The sequence below is a fragment of the Pantherophis guttatus genome, chromosome 3, assembly GCF_059756535.1.
Source record: "Pantherophis guttatus breed Tessera chromosome 3, ASM5975653v1, whole genome shotgun sequence".
NCBI lineage: Eukaryota > Metazoa > Chordata > Lepidosauria > Squamata > Colubridae > Pantherophis > Pantherophis guttatus.
Window position 1 is genome coordinate 46,349,539 of NC_142065.1, and position 13,031 is coordinate 46,362,569.

Below are 13,031 nucleotides of genomic sequence, written 5' to 3' on the forward strand. Positions count from 1 at the left end.
TAGTTAACGAATGGGCTCACACAAAGTGTGATTCATAATTTTAGGCTGTTGTGGAGTCACAATTTGTGAACCACTCTTTTAAAGATCTAGGCAAGGAAGCCAAAATACCATGCACTAAAAAAGATTTTAACTAATATGCATTTTTCAAAAAGAGAGTTTTAGTCCCCAGAAAGTATGAAAACCATACAAATTATGATTATAAAACTTAACACAAGGTGGCTGCCGAATCCAATGGAAGAAGATAATGCATATGGGCCATTACTTTGCTATGACAATGCTAATAACATTATGCAGCTGAATGAGCTGATCCCACATTTCATTATTTTATGTTTTATATATACGCACCAGCTTCTTTGGTTCGAATTTTAATAGATGGCACACTGGGCTCTCCACTACCAAGGATGTTGCTAGCCTGGACACGGAATTCATAATCCATCCATGGTATAAGGTTGACAACTTGGGCTGTTTCCGCATTGCCTTCGATATTTGTGGGATCTATAACCCAAAAGCACAAAGACAGAATAAATAGAACAACCAGCACTAAAAGGGAGAAAAGGTTAACTCTATATTGAAACCTACTTAGTGCAGGCCACTGCTCTCAAGAAACTTACTGGTACGCATTTGCTTCCATTGTGGAAAGAGTGGGGTGCGAGCCTGAATGACATATTTAGCTATGGGGCTATGGTTAGCAGAACCTTGACTCCAATTTAGCTGTATTGTGGTGTCCTTGATATCCCTCACCACCAATCCCCCGGGAGGGCCTGGAGGACCTACGAAAAAGAAACAACAGAAATTGCATTTAAAAAATCCGGCTCAAGAAATCCATAGGCTTGCTGGAGGAAGGAGAAAATGGGAAGATCACTAGTACATTGTCTTTTCCTACCATAATGGCAATCCTACTCTGAATTCAAATGATAATGTTCAAATCGTCCTTTAGCATACAATTTTCAAAGCTACAACAACAACAACAACAACAACAACAGCAAGAGAACACAATACATGTTATACTTTGACCAGAGTGGATAGGTGCAGATTTCATAGAAAAATAAATAATCACAGATGGAAAATAGCACCTATGACTTTGTATATGATGGATTATAATTAGTGCATGACTTAGACTACACAAATACAAACTGACCATCAACCATACCTGCCAAAAATTAGAATAAATCTTATAACCAGAGCATGTAACAATGTAAACTGCAGCCATCGAAAAAAGGATAAAAACAAGGTAAAAAGAAAAGAGAAAATAAACACCAACATATGGAAACTGATAGCAACAAAGAAGCATGAAACTGAACTAGAATGGGTAACATGCCAGCTACCTCTGATTTGCTACACAATGTAATGCCCCCCAAAAAAAGTGTATCGCAATTCTCTGCATGCACTAAATGTATGAAATAAATTAAAAAGTAGGAAGATATATCATAGATTTATAACTTATAAGCACAGACAATATGATTTTAACAGGAAAAAAGCAAAGGGCATAGGTTGTCACAATCCATCAATGTCCTCCCAATTGACAAAACAAACACAGCACAGAGTATCCAAAAAGCAAAATAAATACTCAGTAATAGCAAAACAATCTTATAAACTTAAACCAGGGGTGAAATGCTCCCGGTTCGGACCGGCTCGGGCAAGTAGGTAGCGATGGTGGCGGACAGTTCGGAGAACCCGTAGCAAAAATCCCTGCCCCCGTCCCCCATGCCCAGCTGAGCCGCGCGATCATCAGAGCCTTTTTTTTCTTTTAAATGGCTCTGACCAGCCAAGCTCTGACGATCCCAGCTGAGTTGCCTGCTAATCAGGCAACTCAGCTTGGATCGCCAGAGCCATGTAAAAGAAAAAAACTTTTTTCCTTTTAAATGGCTCTGCCTGCTAATCTGTAGCAAAAATCCCTCCTCCTCCCCCCCTCAGCTTGCTTACTTTAGCTGCTGGTCGCAACGCCTTGCTGTAATCCCGCAATCAATTGCATCAGCAAGCAACTGAATCTCCCTGCCTGCAATCAAGCAGGCAGGGAGTTGTGGACTTCAACTCTCAGAATTCCTCAGCCAGCAAAGCAAAGCTGGCTGAGGAATTCTGGGAGTTGAAGTCTACAAGTCTTAAAGTTGCCAAGGTTGGAGACCCCTGTTCAATTGGGTAAGTTTTTTTCCCCTTTGGGAGCTTTAAAAATTGGGTTTTTTTTAAATTGTTCTTTTTTTAGACCTAGCCATTTAAAGTTTAGGAAGTTTTAAATTTAGCTGCTTTTATATAAAAATAAAAATTGAAATAAAATAATATTTGTGCAGCTTTCTGAGATTTAGTGTGTTTCTGTAGTGTTTCACTCTAACTACACAAACACACAAAATCTCACAAAGCTGTATGTGGAATTTTGTGTGTGTAAAGTGTAAAAGTTGTTTTTTGGGGCTTTTTGTGGCTGTGTGAGGTTCCTGCTTGTTGCAGAGGCCATTTTGGGTCTAGCACAGCTGCTTTTACACTGTGGGTGAGCCAATTGTGTTGTGTTATGTTGTGTGTGTGTAAAGTGTGAAAGTTGGTTTTTTGGGCTTTTTGTGGCTGTGTGAGGTTCCTGCTTGTTGCAGAGGCCATTTTGGGTCTAGCACAGCTGCTTTTACATTGTGGGTGAGCCAGTTGTGTTGTGTTTTGTTTTGTAGGTTAAAAAAGGGCAAAGAAGTGACATTGACTTGGCCACGCCCACCTGACCAACAAGCCACGCCCTCCCAGTCACCTTACCACCAAGCCCCACCACTAATTAAGCAACGCCCACAGAACCGGTAGCAAAAATTTTTAGATTTCACCCCTGACTTAAACTCTATTAAAAGCCCAACATTAGTTCCACGTAAATTTCATTTACCAGCTCTTCACAGATTTGAGGTAGAGCAAAACTATTTCAAAACTTACGATTGTAGATAATATTCATAGGAATTAAAAAAAAACCATTCACATTGTAAGAAAGAATCTCCACATGCCTCTCATTTTACGTACATTTAAATGACTATATTTACTTCAAGTGCTGTGCTCATAAGACTAAAGCCTTTAATACTAAAGCATTGTAATTTATATTATGTTGGGTGAATTTGTATACATGTAACAAAATATACTTCTATCTCTTGTACTGATGCATGCAGAAATAAGAGGCACTTTCAAATAACAGAAGTCAGCTATCTCTCAGGCAGACAAAGCAAAAGCAATTAAAAATGGAAACCGTTATTTCAAGAAAAAGGAATCAAGAGAAGAAAATACCTCTTACAACTAGCACAGCTGATTCAGAGGCACTGTCCACCACTGTCTGGGCAGTACAAGTATATCGGCCAGCATGTTTCAGTTGAGCATTCAAGACTACAAGATCTCCAATATTCTCTTTCTGTCCATGGGAGAAGCAAACCATCAGCAACAGTGTCAGAATCAAAAAGGAAGTTTGCAATGCATACATTTAAAAGGATGTTTTAAAAAACAGCGCATTATCTGGGAAATAGACATAACTGACAAAAAGACTTAAGACCATCCCCTTACAATCTATTTGCTGGGAGGGGGGAAGGAGAAGTAGCATAAAGGTACTCACTCTACTAGCTCGTTTATAATGGCCTTCAGACTTGCCGAAGTCAATTAAAGTCTCATCCAGGGACCAAGTAAAAGTGAGGTCCATTGTTGGGTCATGGGAGGCATGGCATTGGAGGGTAATATTTTCACCTAAGTTGATGTCAGCACTGGATGGTGCAAGAGTGATTTTAGTAGCATCTGCAAAAGGGTAAGCAAAACAATGATTCACAATGGAAAGCCATTTGTATGCATATGAAGATTTAAAAAAACACTTTGGGAACATGCATAGGAGCTGAGGTTTCTGATACCACCTTCTGCTCTTAGAGGGGAAAAGGAATTTTAAAAATCCCATGACTCCTGGGAGGTCTTTATAGGTTCCACAGGACTGTGTGAATAGTAAATTAATGACGTGTTCTTCTCTTCTAGGGAAGAATTTTTATTGACAAAATGAACTACTATCCTTTCCATTGTTGTTGCATTTGTCCCCGTAGAAATAAACATTTATCCTTACCACGGACTGACAGAATTCCTGTGCTGTTTGCTTTGCCCATGAAATTCTCAGCAAAGCAAGTGTATTTCCCTTCATCAGGTTTGCTAATATTTCGAATGATCAAGGTGCCATCTGGAGTAATAATTATGCTGCAACGAAAAGAGACCAACAGTAAACACATAGATATGACAGTCACAGAAGCCTGGGTTAAAGAACTGGAGACAAAACATCAAGACATGGATGAGTTTTGCCCTGTAGAATAAGGAAGGTGTCAACAAAAATATTCCATATAAAATAGAACTTCGATGAAATGGATGGAGTCACTGATGGCTTGCATCTTCTCGTCAGTAAGACTGCAATACTATTGTGGTTAGGATGTCATTTTTAAGAGACAAAAAGAAAGAAAAGAGGATAACTAGAGGATGGCAGGCCAATTAAACTAAATCCTTAAAATATCCTCTGCTCAATGGCTTACTTTAAAGTGATTTGGAAGGGTAGAGCCAGTATACATTTCAGTTACAGTGCTATATTAAGTCTCAGGGGACTCAAGTCCACCCAACCACAGAGCTGACTTTCTCTCCCTGTCTTTCTGTCTCTGTCTCTTTCTCCCTCTCCTTCCCTCCGTGTGTGTGTGTGTGTGTGTGTGTGTGTGTGTGTGCGTGCGTGTGTGTGTGTGTGTGTATGTCTTTGTCACAAAAAGGTGTGAACTTAGTTCAAACAGTCTGGCACAGCCAACCAAAAACAAACCATCAGTATCCTATCCTATCCTATCCTATCCTATCCTATCCTATCCTATCCTATCCTATCCTATCCTACTCTACTCTACTCTACTCTATTCGCTATTCTATTATAATAGAACATGCTGCCATCTGGATATCACTGCACATTTGAATCAATTAATGGGCTTTAAGCAAAGCCACACAGACTATATGTCTTTTCACAATCATCCTTAACTGGAAGTAAGGCCAACAGAAGACAATTTCAAGGAAGCATGAATGGGATCAGACCAAACTTGCATTAAAACCAGTCCCACATTTAGAGTAACTACTAGAGCTTGAATTAACTAGAATATTTGTAAAGCTATTGACACTAAGCTAAAAAAAGAAATGGGTTTCTCCTACCTGGAACTGTTTCTCAGAAGTTCAGTGCCTTTGGTCCAAAGTATTAGAGCCTTTGGGGCAGCTCTGGGCTGACAGTGAATAATAATTTCTCCACCTCGAGCTGCTGGTATCAATTGTCTGACAGGGTTTAATCGAAAATCTGGAGCAAAGGCTAAAGAGAAAAGGCAATTAATGAGCTTCTACCAAAAAAGAGTCACAAAAGCAATTATTTCTTGGTCATTAAAAATAATTTGTAGTAAGATGGCCTAATGTACCATGCAAGAACAACCACTTTAAATTCATTGCTTCTGGTTAATTGAATAATTGTAAATATTATAATAGTGTAAAAGTCAATGTGGTTAGCATGAAGATCCTGAAAAGCTGCCCAATTCTTCCCAAACTTTCACCAATACTTTTCTGCCTTTTGCAAGTGATTTCTAAACATGCTTTTCTATATAAAAATCTACAGCATCTATTAAGCAATTTAGCTAAGTGCTAAGGCACTACTCTATCCAGCTTTTTAAGCAGAACAACCTGCAGTTTTCAAAACCATACTGTTGACTAGGAATCTAATGTTTCTATTGACAGTCTTGAGGAAGCATATGTGCTGATGTCACCATTTCCACTGCAGGCCTTCAAGGTCATGGAAAGTTCCTCAGGAAACACCTGAGGTGAGGTGACACCCAATGTCCTTGGAGAACCTCCAAGGGAGGTAGATGGCTATTTCTGTACCTCTTTATCTTATCTAGAGTGTGCCAACTTGTCTGGGTGGGGTGTGCTGGTCCAGTCCTTCTGGATGAAGAAGTGGACAATGTAGCAAACATATAAATCTGAGTGTAAACATGTGTTCAGGGTTCCCTCTTGCTATGAGGGCCCATCTTTATTTAGCTGAATAAACACGTAAAGCTTATCAACGCAAACACCTGAACTCTGTTTTTATTTACACCAAGCCACACGTGAAACCAGCAAAACAAAACAATACTATGTTCAATTCAGAACAACCGATTAAACAGACTTAGTACTGAGGGCTGGGAAAATTAACTTCCCTACCTTATTGATATAGCAACTCTCATTTAATTCTTGGAAAGCCAGAAATTACCTTGGACATACAATTCCGCACTTGCATAGATTTTGCCATGTTTGTTCTCTCCTATACACTGGTACATCCCTGAGTCTTCCACTGTTAACTTTGATATCTTTAAATTCCCACCATTCACTTCAATACGATTCTGTTTAGACAAGGGAATATCAAAAATAACATTATTATCAAGAATAATGTTATTAAAAAGTTTTGAATAGAGCAATAAAAGAATGCAAACTATAAGAAAAAATTGAAGAATTGCAAGAATTTTTTTTAAAAAAGATAAAAATTATCCCTAGTCCCCCAAAAGCCATTTCTCACCCTCATCATGGCAATGAAAAACAATTTCAGAATCTCTTTACCTTTTTTTATGTAACAAATATACAACTTTTTATCCCATAAGCCATCTGTTAATAATGAGCAAATCAAATAAGTAATGTCATTCTTCAATCCAGTTATCAGCAAAAGATCCAAACAAATCTCTAAGATTTTAACATGAATGTTACATATATGAATGTATACAAACTCAAAATTCCATACCTCAACTTAAGTACAAAAAAACCCCCATATAAATATCCTCAATATCCTAATGTAAATGGACTAAAAGAATACTTCACTTTAATGTGACAGACTCTTTCACCTTTACAAAAGACAAGCTGGAAAACAGAATTCTGAATAGCAACTTATTTCTTTCAAATATGCATTTCATGTCTCCACTGTAACCCATTAGTAAAGTCACATTTCAGAAATATATAGTAATCCCAGTATTCCAATATAAACCAGAAACTAAAATTTAACATAAAAAAAGAGAAATAATTCCTCCTTTAAAAAAACAAGTTCTCTAAGTAAGGAGTTGAACTTGAAATTCCTGACTTCGAAGAAATAAAAAGAAACAGTTAAATGCAAAACCATTTTAAATACTCTAAAGTTATAATTAAGGAAAGTAATTATAGAAGAAAAGACTTTTGTATCATATTAAATGTAAGCAACTCCACTACATCACTGAAGAGGAAAGTTGAAATAAAATTGTAAGCAGACACAGTCATGTGATTTTCCATTTAGTAACCAAGTTGTTGGTCCCAATAGTGGTCACTATATGAGGATTACTTGTACAGATAAAAAAAAACTACTACTTTTTTTTTGTTGAATGGAGGAAAAAATCTAAGACACCCAGATATATTAAATAGTCTTCATATGTAACATAAAATTACATGTTACATAGTCTTCAGGATGTTGACACCAAGATCAATGATATAGATAGAACTTGTTCATTGGTCATATGTACCTGGGAAGTTAATGGTTGCCCATTCCGTAGCCACTTTAATGTAGGCCTTGGCTTGCCAGCTGCAGCACAGCTCCAGTGGATATTTGATCCAATATCAGCTTCTTTGTCTGTGATGACTTTTAGCCATTCTGGCTGAGCTAAAAAAAAGAGTAAAAAAGGAGCGGGTTTCATGCATTTCAAGCAGTGCAAGATGATAATGGTGATGATGATCTAGTGAAGATTTGCTACAACTCCATTGTTCTACCTTTCATTTTTAAAAACCCGAATGACAGCACCTGTGCATAAACATGTGTCCCTCCACTGAGAAAGGATAGATTTCTTCTCCACATGATTCACTTACCAAGCAAACAGCTTAGGTGTTATCACAACAATAAAATGGCTGTTTTTACCAATACAATAAAAGGGGAGGGGGACCCTTCACCAATGTGAAAATCAGATGGATTATTTTCTCAATTCATTACTGGGATTGAGAGTACATTCCAAAACTCAGATTATGTTCACAGGCATACTGTCATTCCTTTAAGTAAAGTCGATCTGAAACAAGCCAGAAAATGTTTTTTTCTATTTCATGATGCAGTTTCTGTTAAAGCTAGACAAATATGGATGTTATGAATGTTTTAATAAATAAATATAAGGGAGCTCCAATAAGTTCAAAAAGTATAATAAACTAAAAGTTGTGACTTGTAAATGAATCTGCTCGGGTTCTTTACCTTGGATAATGAGGCGGCCCTTGAAAGTATCTTTTCCTTGGCTATTCTCAGCTTCACACTCATAAGTGCCTTCATCGTCAAAGCCAGCCTCTTGAAACTGCAGGACAGGTTCAGTTGAGATCCATCTGGAAGACTGGCTACCATCCACCTTTCGCCATTTTATTTGAGGGACAGGGCTAGATTGTGAAAAAAAACATCTGTCAAAGGGCACTCAAGCAGGGTCCCATTCTGCTCAAGCATCAGGGGCAATGCAATATGTGGCACATTGATATTTTTTCCTTTCCTTGTTATGTGTAGCATTTTGTACGTTACTTTTATATAGGGCTATCCTATGTGTGACAAAGAGATGCACTTACTGTATAGAAGGAAATCACATGATGCTAGGAAAATATAACACTTGTTTAAGGAATCACTAACAGTACTATGTAAGTGTCCCTGCACTTTCTGAAGTATATTCCAAACCACTGCATGATGTACTTTCAATCTTCTCAACCTTCATTCCTTCTCTTATTAATACATAAAAATATACAGCAGACTGGCTGGCAAATTGTCACATCTTCTGCTATTCCCACTCTTGTTTGTGTGGATTTTGTATTTGCTTCAAAAACATCCTTATTACATCACACAGTCCAGGGCCAAATGAGTACCATTAATAGAATAAAACAAACCTTTGTGAGCTCTAACTCAATCCAGTTGACATTTATTGTTTTAATAGCCAAATGATAAAAATAGAGTAAATAGTATTCAAATTATTAAAACTCTAGTTTGTTAAATAGGCAAACAGAGCACAAAACTCTGCATTAATCAGGTGCTCTATGCCAAAAAGAGAATGGGCTCCATTAAATGTGGCATTGTTCAGAAGAGTTAATAGCTTCAGCTCTACGTACTTTACCTATGATAGGTTATCTGTTCCTTAAAAGTGATAGCTCATACTTCCCTTCCCTTCTATAAACCTATACATTCTTTTAAATAGGCACCATAATATGTAACCAGTGACAATGGGGGTTGGCAATTTTTATATTGTAAACAACATGGAATTAAATGCACTGATACAGCTACTCACTTCCCAAAGGCAAAACACTCCAAAGCCACCACTTGCCCAGTCAAAGCGTAGGTATCAGAAGGAAACTTGGCTTTAATGATTGGAGCATGAGGTCTGGAATCTGAGGAGAGAAAGAGAGGTGACTGCAAAGATGTTAATCATGAAAAAGAGGTCACTATAAAGCAGAGATTAATAGTTATTCATCTTCAACTTCAAACTCAAAGGAGTACAATAATTGCAAAACTTTGCATGGCTGTTGCAGCACTCAATATGTTACTGGAGCTACTGTATTGTCCGAGCCCCCTCTTCTGGTTTGAAAAATGTTTTAAATCTCAAATTTTTTCAACCAAAAAGTCTTGATTCAGCCGTGCTATCAAGTTGCTCACAATATAGCAATCTACTTTCAGCCGAACCAACCCCTGGTATTCTAGTTCAACATTATCTACACTGTGTAAGCACAAACTCCCTAAAATTTCTAAAGCAAGCTTTTGCCAGCCTTATTGGAAGATACCAAGGACTGAATTAGGCTTTTTGGTGTGCCCAACAGGTAAACTGCAGTATATAAACTGCAATAACCTAAAGTTAGGCTGACAGACATTTAGTTTCATGTTTCTGTAGAAGTATGGTTTTTACTTGATGATTTTAGAGTAGACTCTAATGTCTTATAAGAAGAATGCTTTGAGAAACAATGAGATATAAATATAATAATAATAAATAAAAGCAAATCAATTCTACATTCTTAATTACTTGCTCTTATAGTCTGCTAAACAAAATATTTGCTGGTTGGATTGGTCTGTCATTCTTGGGCTGGGCCCAACAGGTGGCAATTGAGAGGTATCCATCTAAAGCAGCCATGAGTCTTGACTGATCTCAGAAAGATAAGCAGAATTGGATCTTGTCAATATTTGGATGGAAGACCAACAGAAATGCCAGACCTGTAGACTACTCTGTCTCCTTGCAAAAACATTCCAGAAGCAAATGAGAAGCCATTTCCATACTGCTGTCAAATAAACTACAGCAATGTGTTCATATGAATAACAAGAGTCAAGTACCACTCAACGAAGTTATGACCTTGACAATAGTGATGGGTATTCTCTTTTGAATTTGAAGGTACTAGGTTATGTGATGTGCAGTTCAGTCTTATTGAGCTAGAGCAGGGTTGTCAAACTTGCAGCCCGAGGGCTGAATGCGTTATGTGCTGGCCCTGCCCAACCCTATTTTAGCGAAGGGGAAAAAGTCGTGATATGTCACATGACAACATGACACTGCAAGTTTGATACTCCTGAGCTAGGAAGACTAGTAGTGATCTGACTTAGTACAAGATAATTTCCAATGTTCCTATCTTTATCAAATAATAATGGCCTCTGTGAATATTTTTTTCTTTTTAAACAAAGGTCAAAAGTAGAAGTGATACATATCTTATTCTTTTGTCTAGGGTATTCACATATGAAGTAGAGAAATCATGGAATCAGACTTATTGGTAAGGGAAGTGAAACCAGAAGGATATTGTCTTATTAGAATAGGTTCAAGGCAATGGAATAAAGAAAATACAGCGATATAAAGACAGGATAAAAGAATTTGAGCTGTTGAATCTGAAGGGGGGGGAAAAAACTGAGGAAAAACATGGTGTCAGTGTTCAGATACATAAAAAGGCACCATAAAAAACATGGTGAGGAACAGTTTTCCATTGCCCCAGAAACTAGGAACAGAAACAATGGGTATAATTTTTGTTTAAATATAAAGAAAATCATCCTGATGGTAAGATCTGTAGAACAATGGATCAATCTATCAATGAGGGTTGTCGGTTGTTGTTAAAGGGTTTTAAGAACCCGGAGAACCATTTCTCTTGGCTGGACTAGATGTTCCTTATGATCCCTTAGAATTCCACAATTCTATGTTGCTATGATTCTTTCAAATATAAGCATTGAATCAAATTATCAAACAGAGCAATAAAAAGTACAATGGAGCAAACTTTGCCCGCTTATCCATGGGCCTCATTTAATGTTCCTTTCCTGCCAGTCACAGAAATAACAGCCCCCCACCCAGCCTCAGGGTGAATGGTGCAAAGAGACAAAAACAAAAACAGACATCCCCTCAGCAAACCTATTAATCAAGCACATTAAACTTGTGTAGGTGCTTGACTAGCAAATTATATTTGATTAAGTGGGACATACTTTGTATAATAACGATAACTTTAGAAATACACACAGTTAGAGAAAAAATGCCTTGCAAACCCCTGAAAAGGATTTCCTTAGTGGATATCCATTTTAGACAGAGAGACAGATAGATAAGAGCCTTTAAATGCTGACCTTCTCTCACAAGAATGAGTTGAGAAGATGTGCTAAAAACATTCCTTTTAACAGAGCCAATATGGCTCGTAGCGAAGCAGGAATAGCTGCCAAGATCAGAAGAGTCAGTCTTAGCAATGTAAAGGTTTCCAGTTGTCTGAGAGACGAAGTGCCTACCATCTGCTGGAATGAAGTTTGGGAATTCATTCACAAACCAGCGATATTCAAGTTCTGTATATACAGAGAGAGAGAGAGAGAAAAAAAACAGAGGGAGGGGGAAAATTCTTTTTTATATCATATGATAGTTACAGTAGAAGCTTGACCTCAGCCCAGTGCTGGGTTTCAACTTTTTTTACTATTGGTTCTGTGGGTGTGGCTTGGTGGGCATGGCATGGCTTGGTGGGTGTGACTTGGTGGGTGTGATAGGGGAAGGATACTGTAAAATCTCCATTCCCTCCCCACTCTAGGGGAAGGTTACTGCAAAATCTCCATTTCCTCCCGATCAGGTGGGATTCAGGAGGCAGAGAATAGATTGGGGCCGGGCCAGTCAGAGGTGGTATTTACCGGTTCTCCGAACTACTCAAAATTTCCACTACCGGTTCTCCAGAACTGGTCAGAACCTGCTGAAACCCAGCTCTGCCTCAGCTGTTTATTTTCTAGACAGACCTATTACTAAATCCAGTTGCTATGAATTCATTCTGCATGCGTCTGTCTATCCATCTGTCTGTCCCTCTATCTATCTCTTTATCTATCTCAATGCCTGGTATAAGTCAGTGATATATATTGGTGTCTTATGGAGAATGAAATGAGCATATTAGTCCTTTTAGAAAGGATGTGTAATTGTCCCACAATATTCTTTAAAAAGAGCTGAATCCAATATATTAAATTAGAAACTCCTTTATTTCTTGATGGAAACATTTACTGCAATCTCTTTTTATGAAATGCAATAGAGTATCTTACTATTTGAAATCTGTAGGACAGTCAGAGAAATATGCACACATAGATTTGTCTTACTGAACAGCGATAATAAATGCAATTTCTATTTATACCATAATTCTCAGTTTTGACATGGAACTTGCAGCAGCAAGTAGTATCCAATTCCTGATTTCCAGGAAGAATTTCAAACTTCACTGAAGAACTAGAAACTATGGGGATGAGGTCTATAATAATTTGAATTTTTTGTAACTTCTCAAAGCCTTTCTCACTGTAATTGTCTGTACTTAACCGAAAGGGTGGCAACTTCTATTAAGATTTGGCAACACTGTTCTACACTGCTAATTAGGTCCAAATTATTCTGAAACAAGAACAAATTCTAAAGAATAAGTATTAAATGTTGCTGGTGTATAATTACAAAGTAGGTTCAATACCAAAGTAGGTTCAATATCAAACAATTATTTATTTTTTGGACTTTATTGTCATTCAATAAGAAGCAATAATAATGTAAATAAAAACAACAGCAAGGGAATAACAATAATCAAATATTAACACTCTAGCAGGCCAA

At 37.6% G+C, this 13,031-nt stretch overlaps 1 protein-coding gene across 1 annotated transcript in view; it reads right to left on the minus strand.

Moving 5' to 3' along the window:
* CNTN2 (contactin 2) overlaps nucleotides 1-13,031 on the minus strand; it is a 53,420-nt gene that overhangs the window by 14,805 nt on the left and 25,584 nt on the right. Inside the window, exons 6-16 of the mRNA XM_034414474.3 lie at nucleotides 11,552-11,761; nucleotides 9,264-9,363; nucleotides 8,201-8,376; nucleotides 7,491-7,627; nucleotides 6,224-6,353; nucleotides 5,146-5,296; nucleotides 4,046-4,173; nucleotides 3,557-3,732; nucleotides 3,238-3,358; nucleotides 612-770; nucleotides 346-495 (exon numbers count right to left, since the gene is read on the minus strand). Of these exons, the coding sequence (XP_034270365.1) occupies nucleotides 346-495; nucleotides 612-770; nucleotides 3,238-3,358; nucleotides 3,557-3,732; nucleotides 4,046-4,173; nucleotides 5,146-5,296; nucleotides 6,224-6,353; nucleotides 7,491-7,627; nucleotides 8,201-8,376; nucleotides 9,264-9,363; nucleotides 11,552-11,761 (1,638 nt within the window). The remainder of the gene's footprint in view (nucleotides 1-345; nucleotides 496-611; nucleotides 771-3,237; nucleotides 3,359-3,556; nucleotides 3,733-4,045; nucleotides 4,174-5,145; nucleotides 5,297-6,223; nucleotides 6,354-7,490; nucleotides 7,628-8,200; nucleotides 8,377-9,263; nucleotides 9,364-11,551; nucleotides 11,762-13,031) is intronic.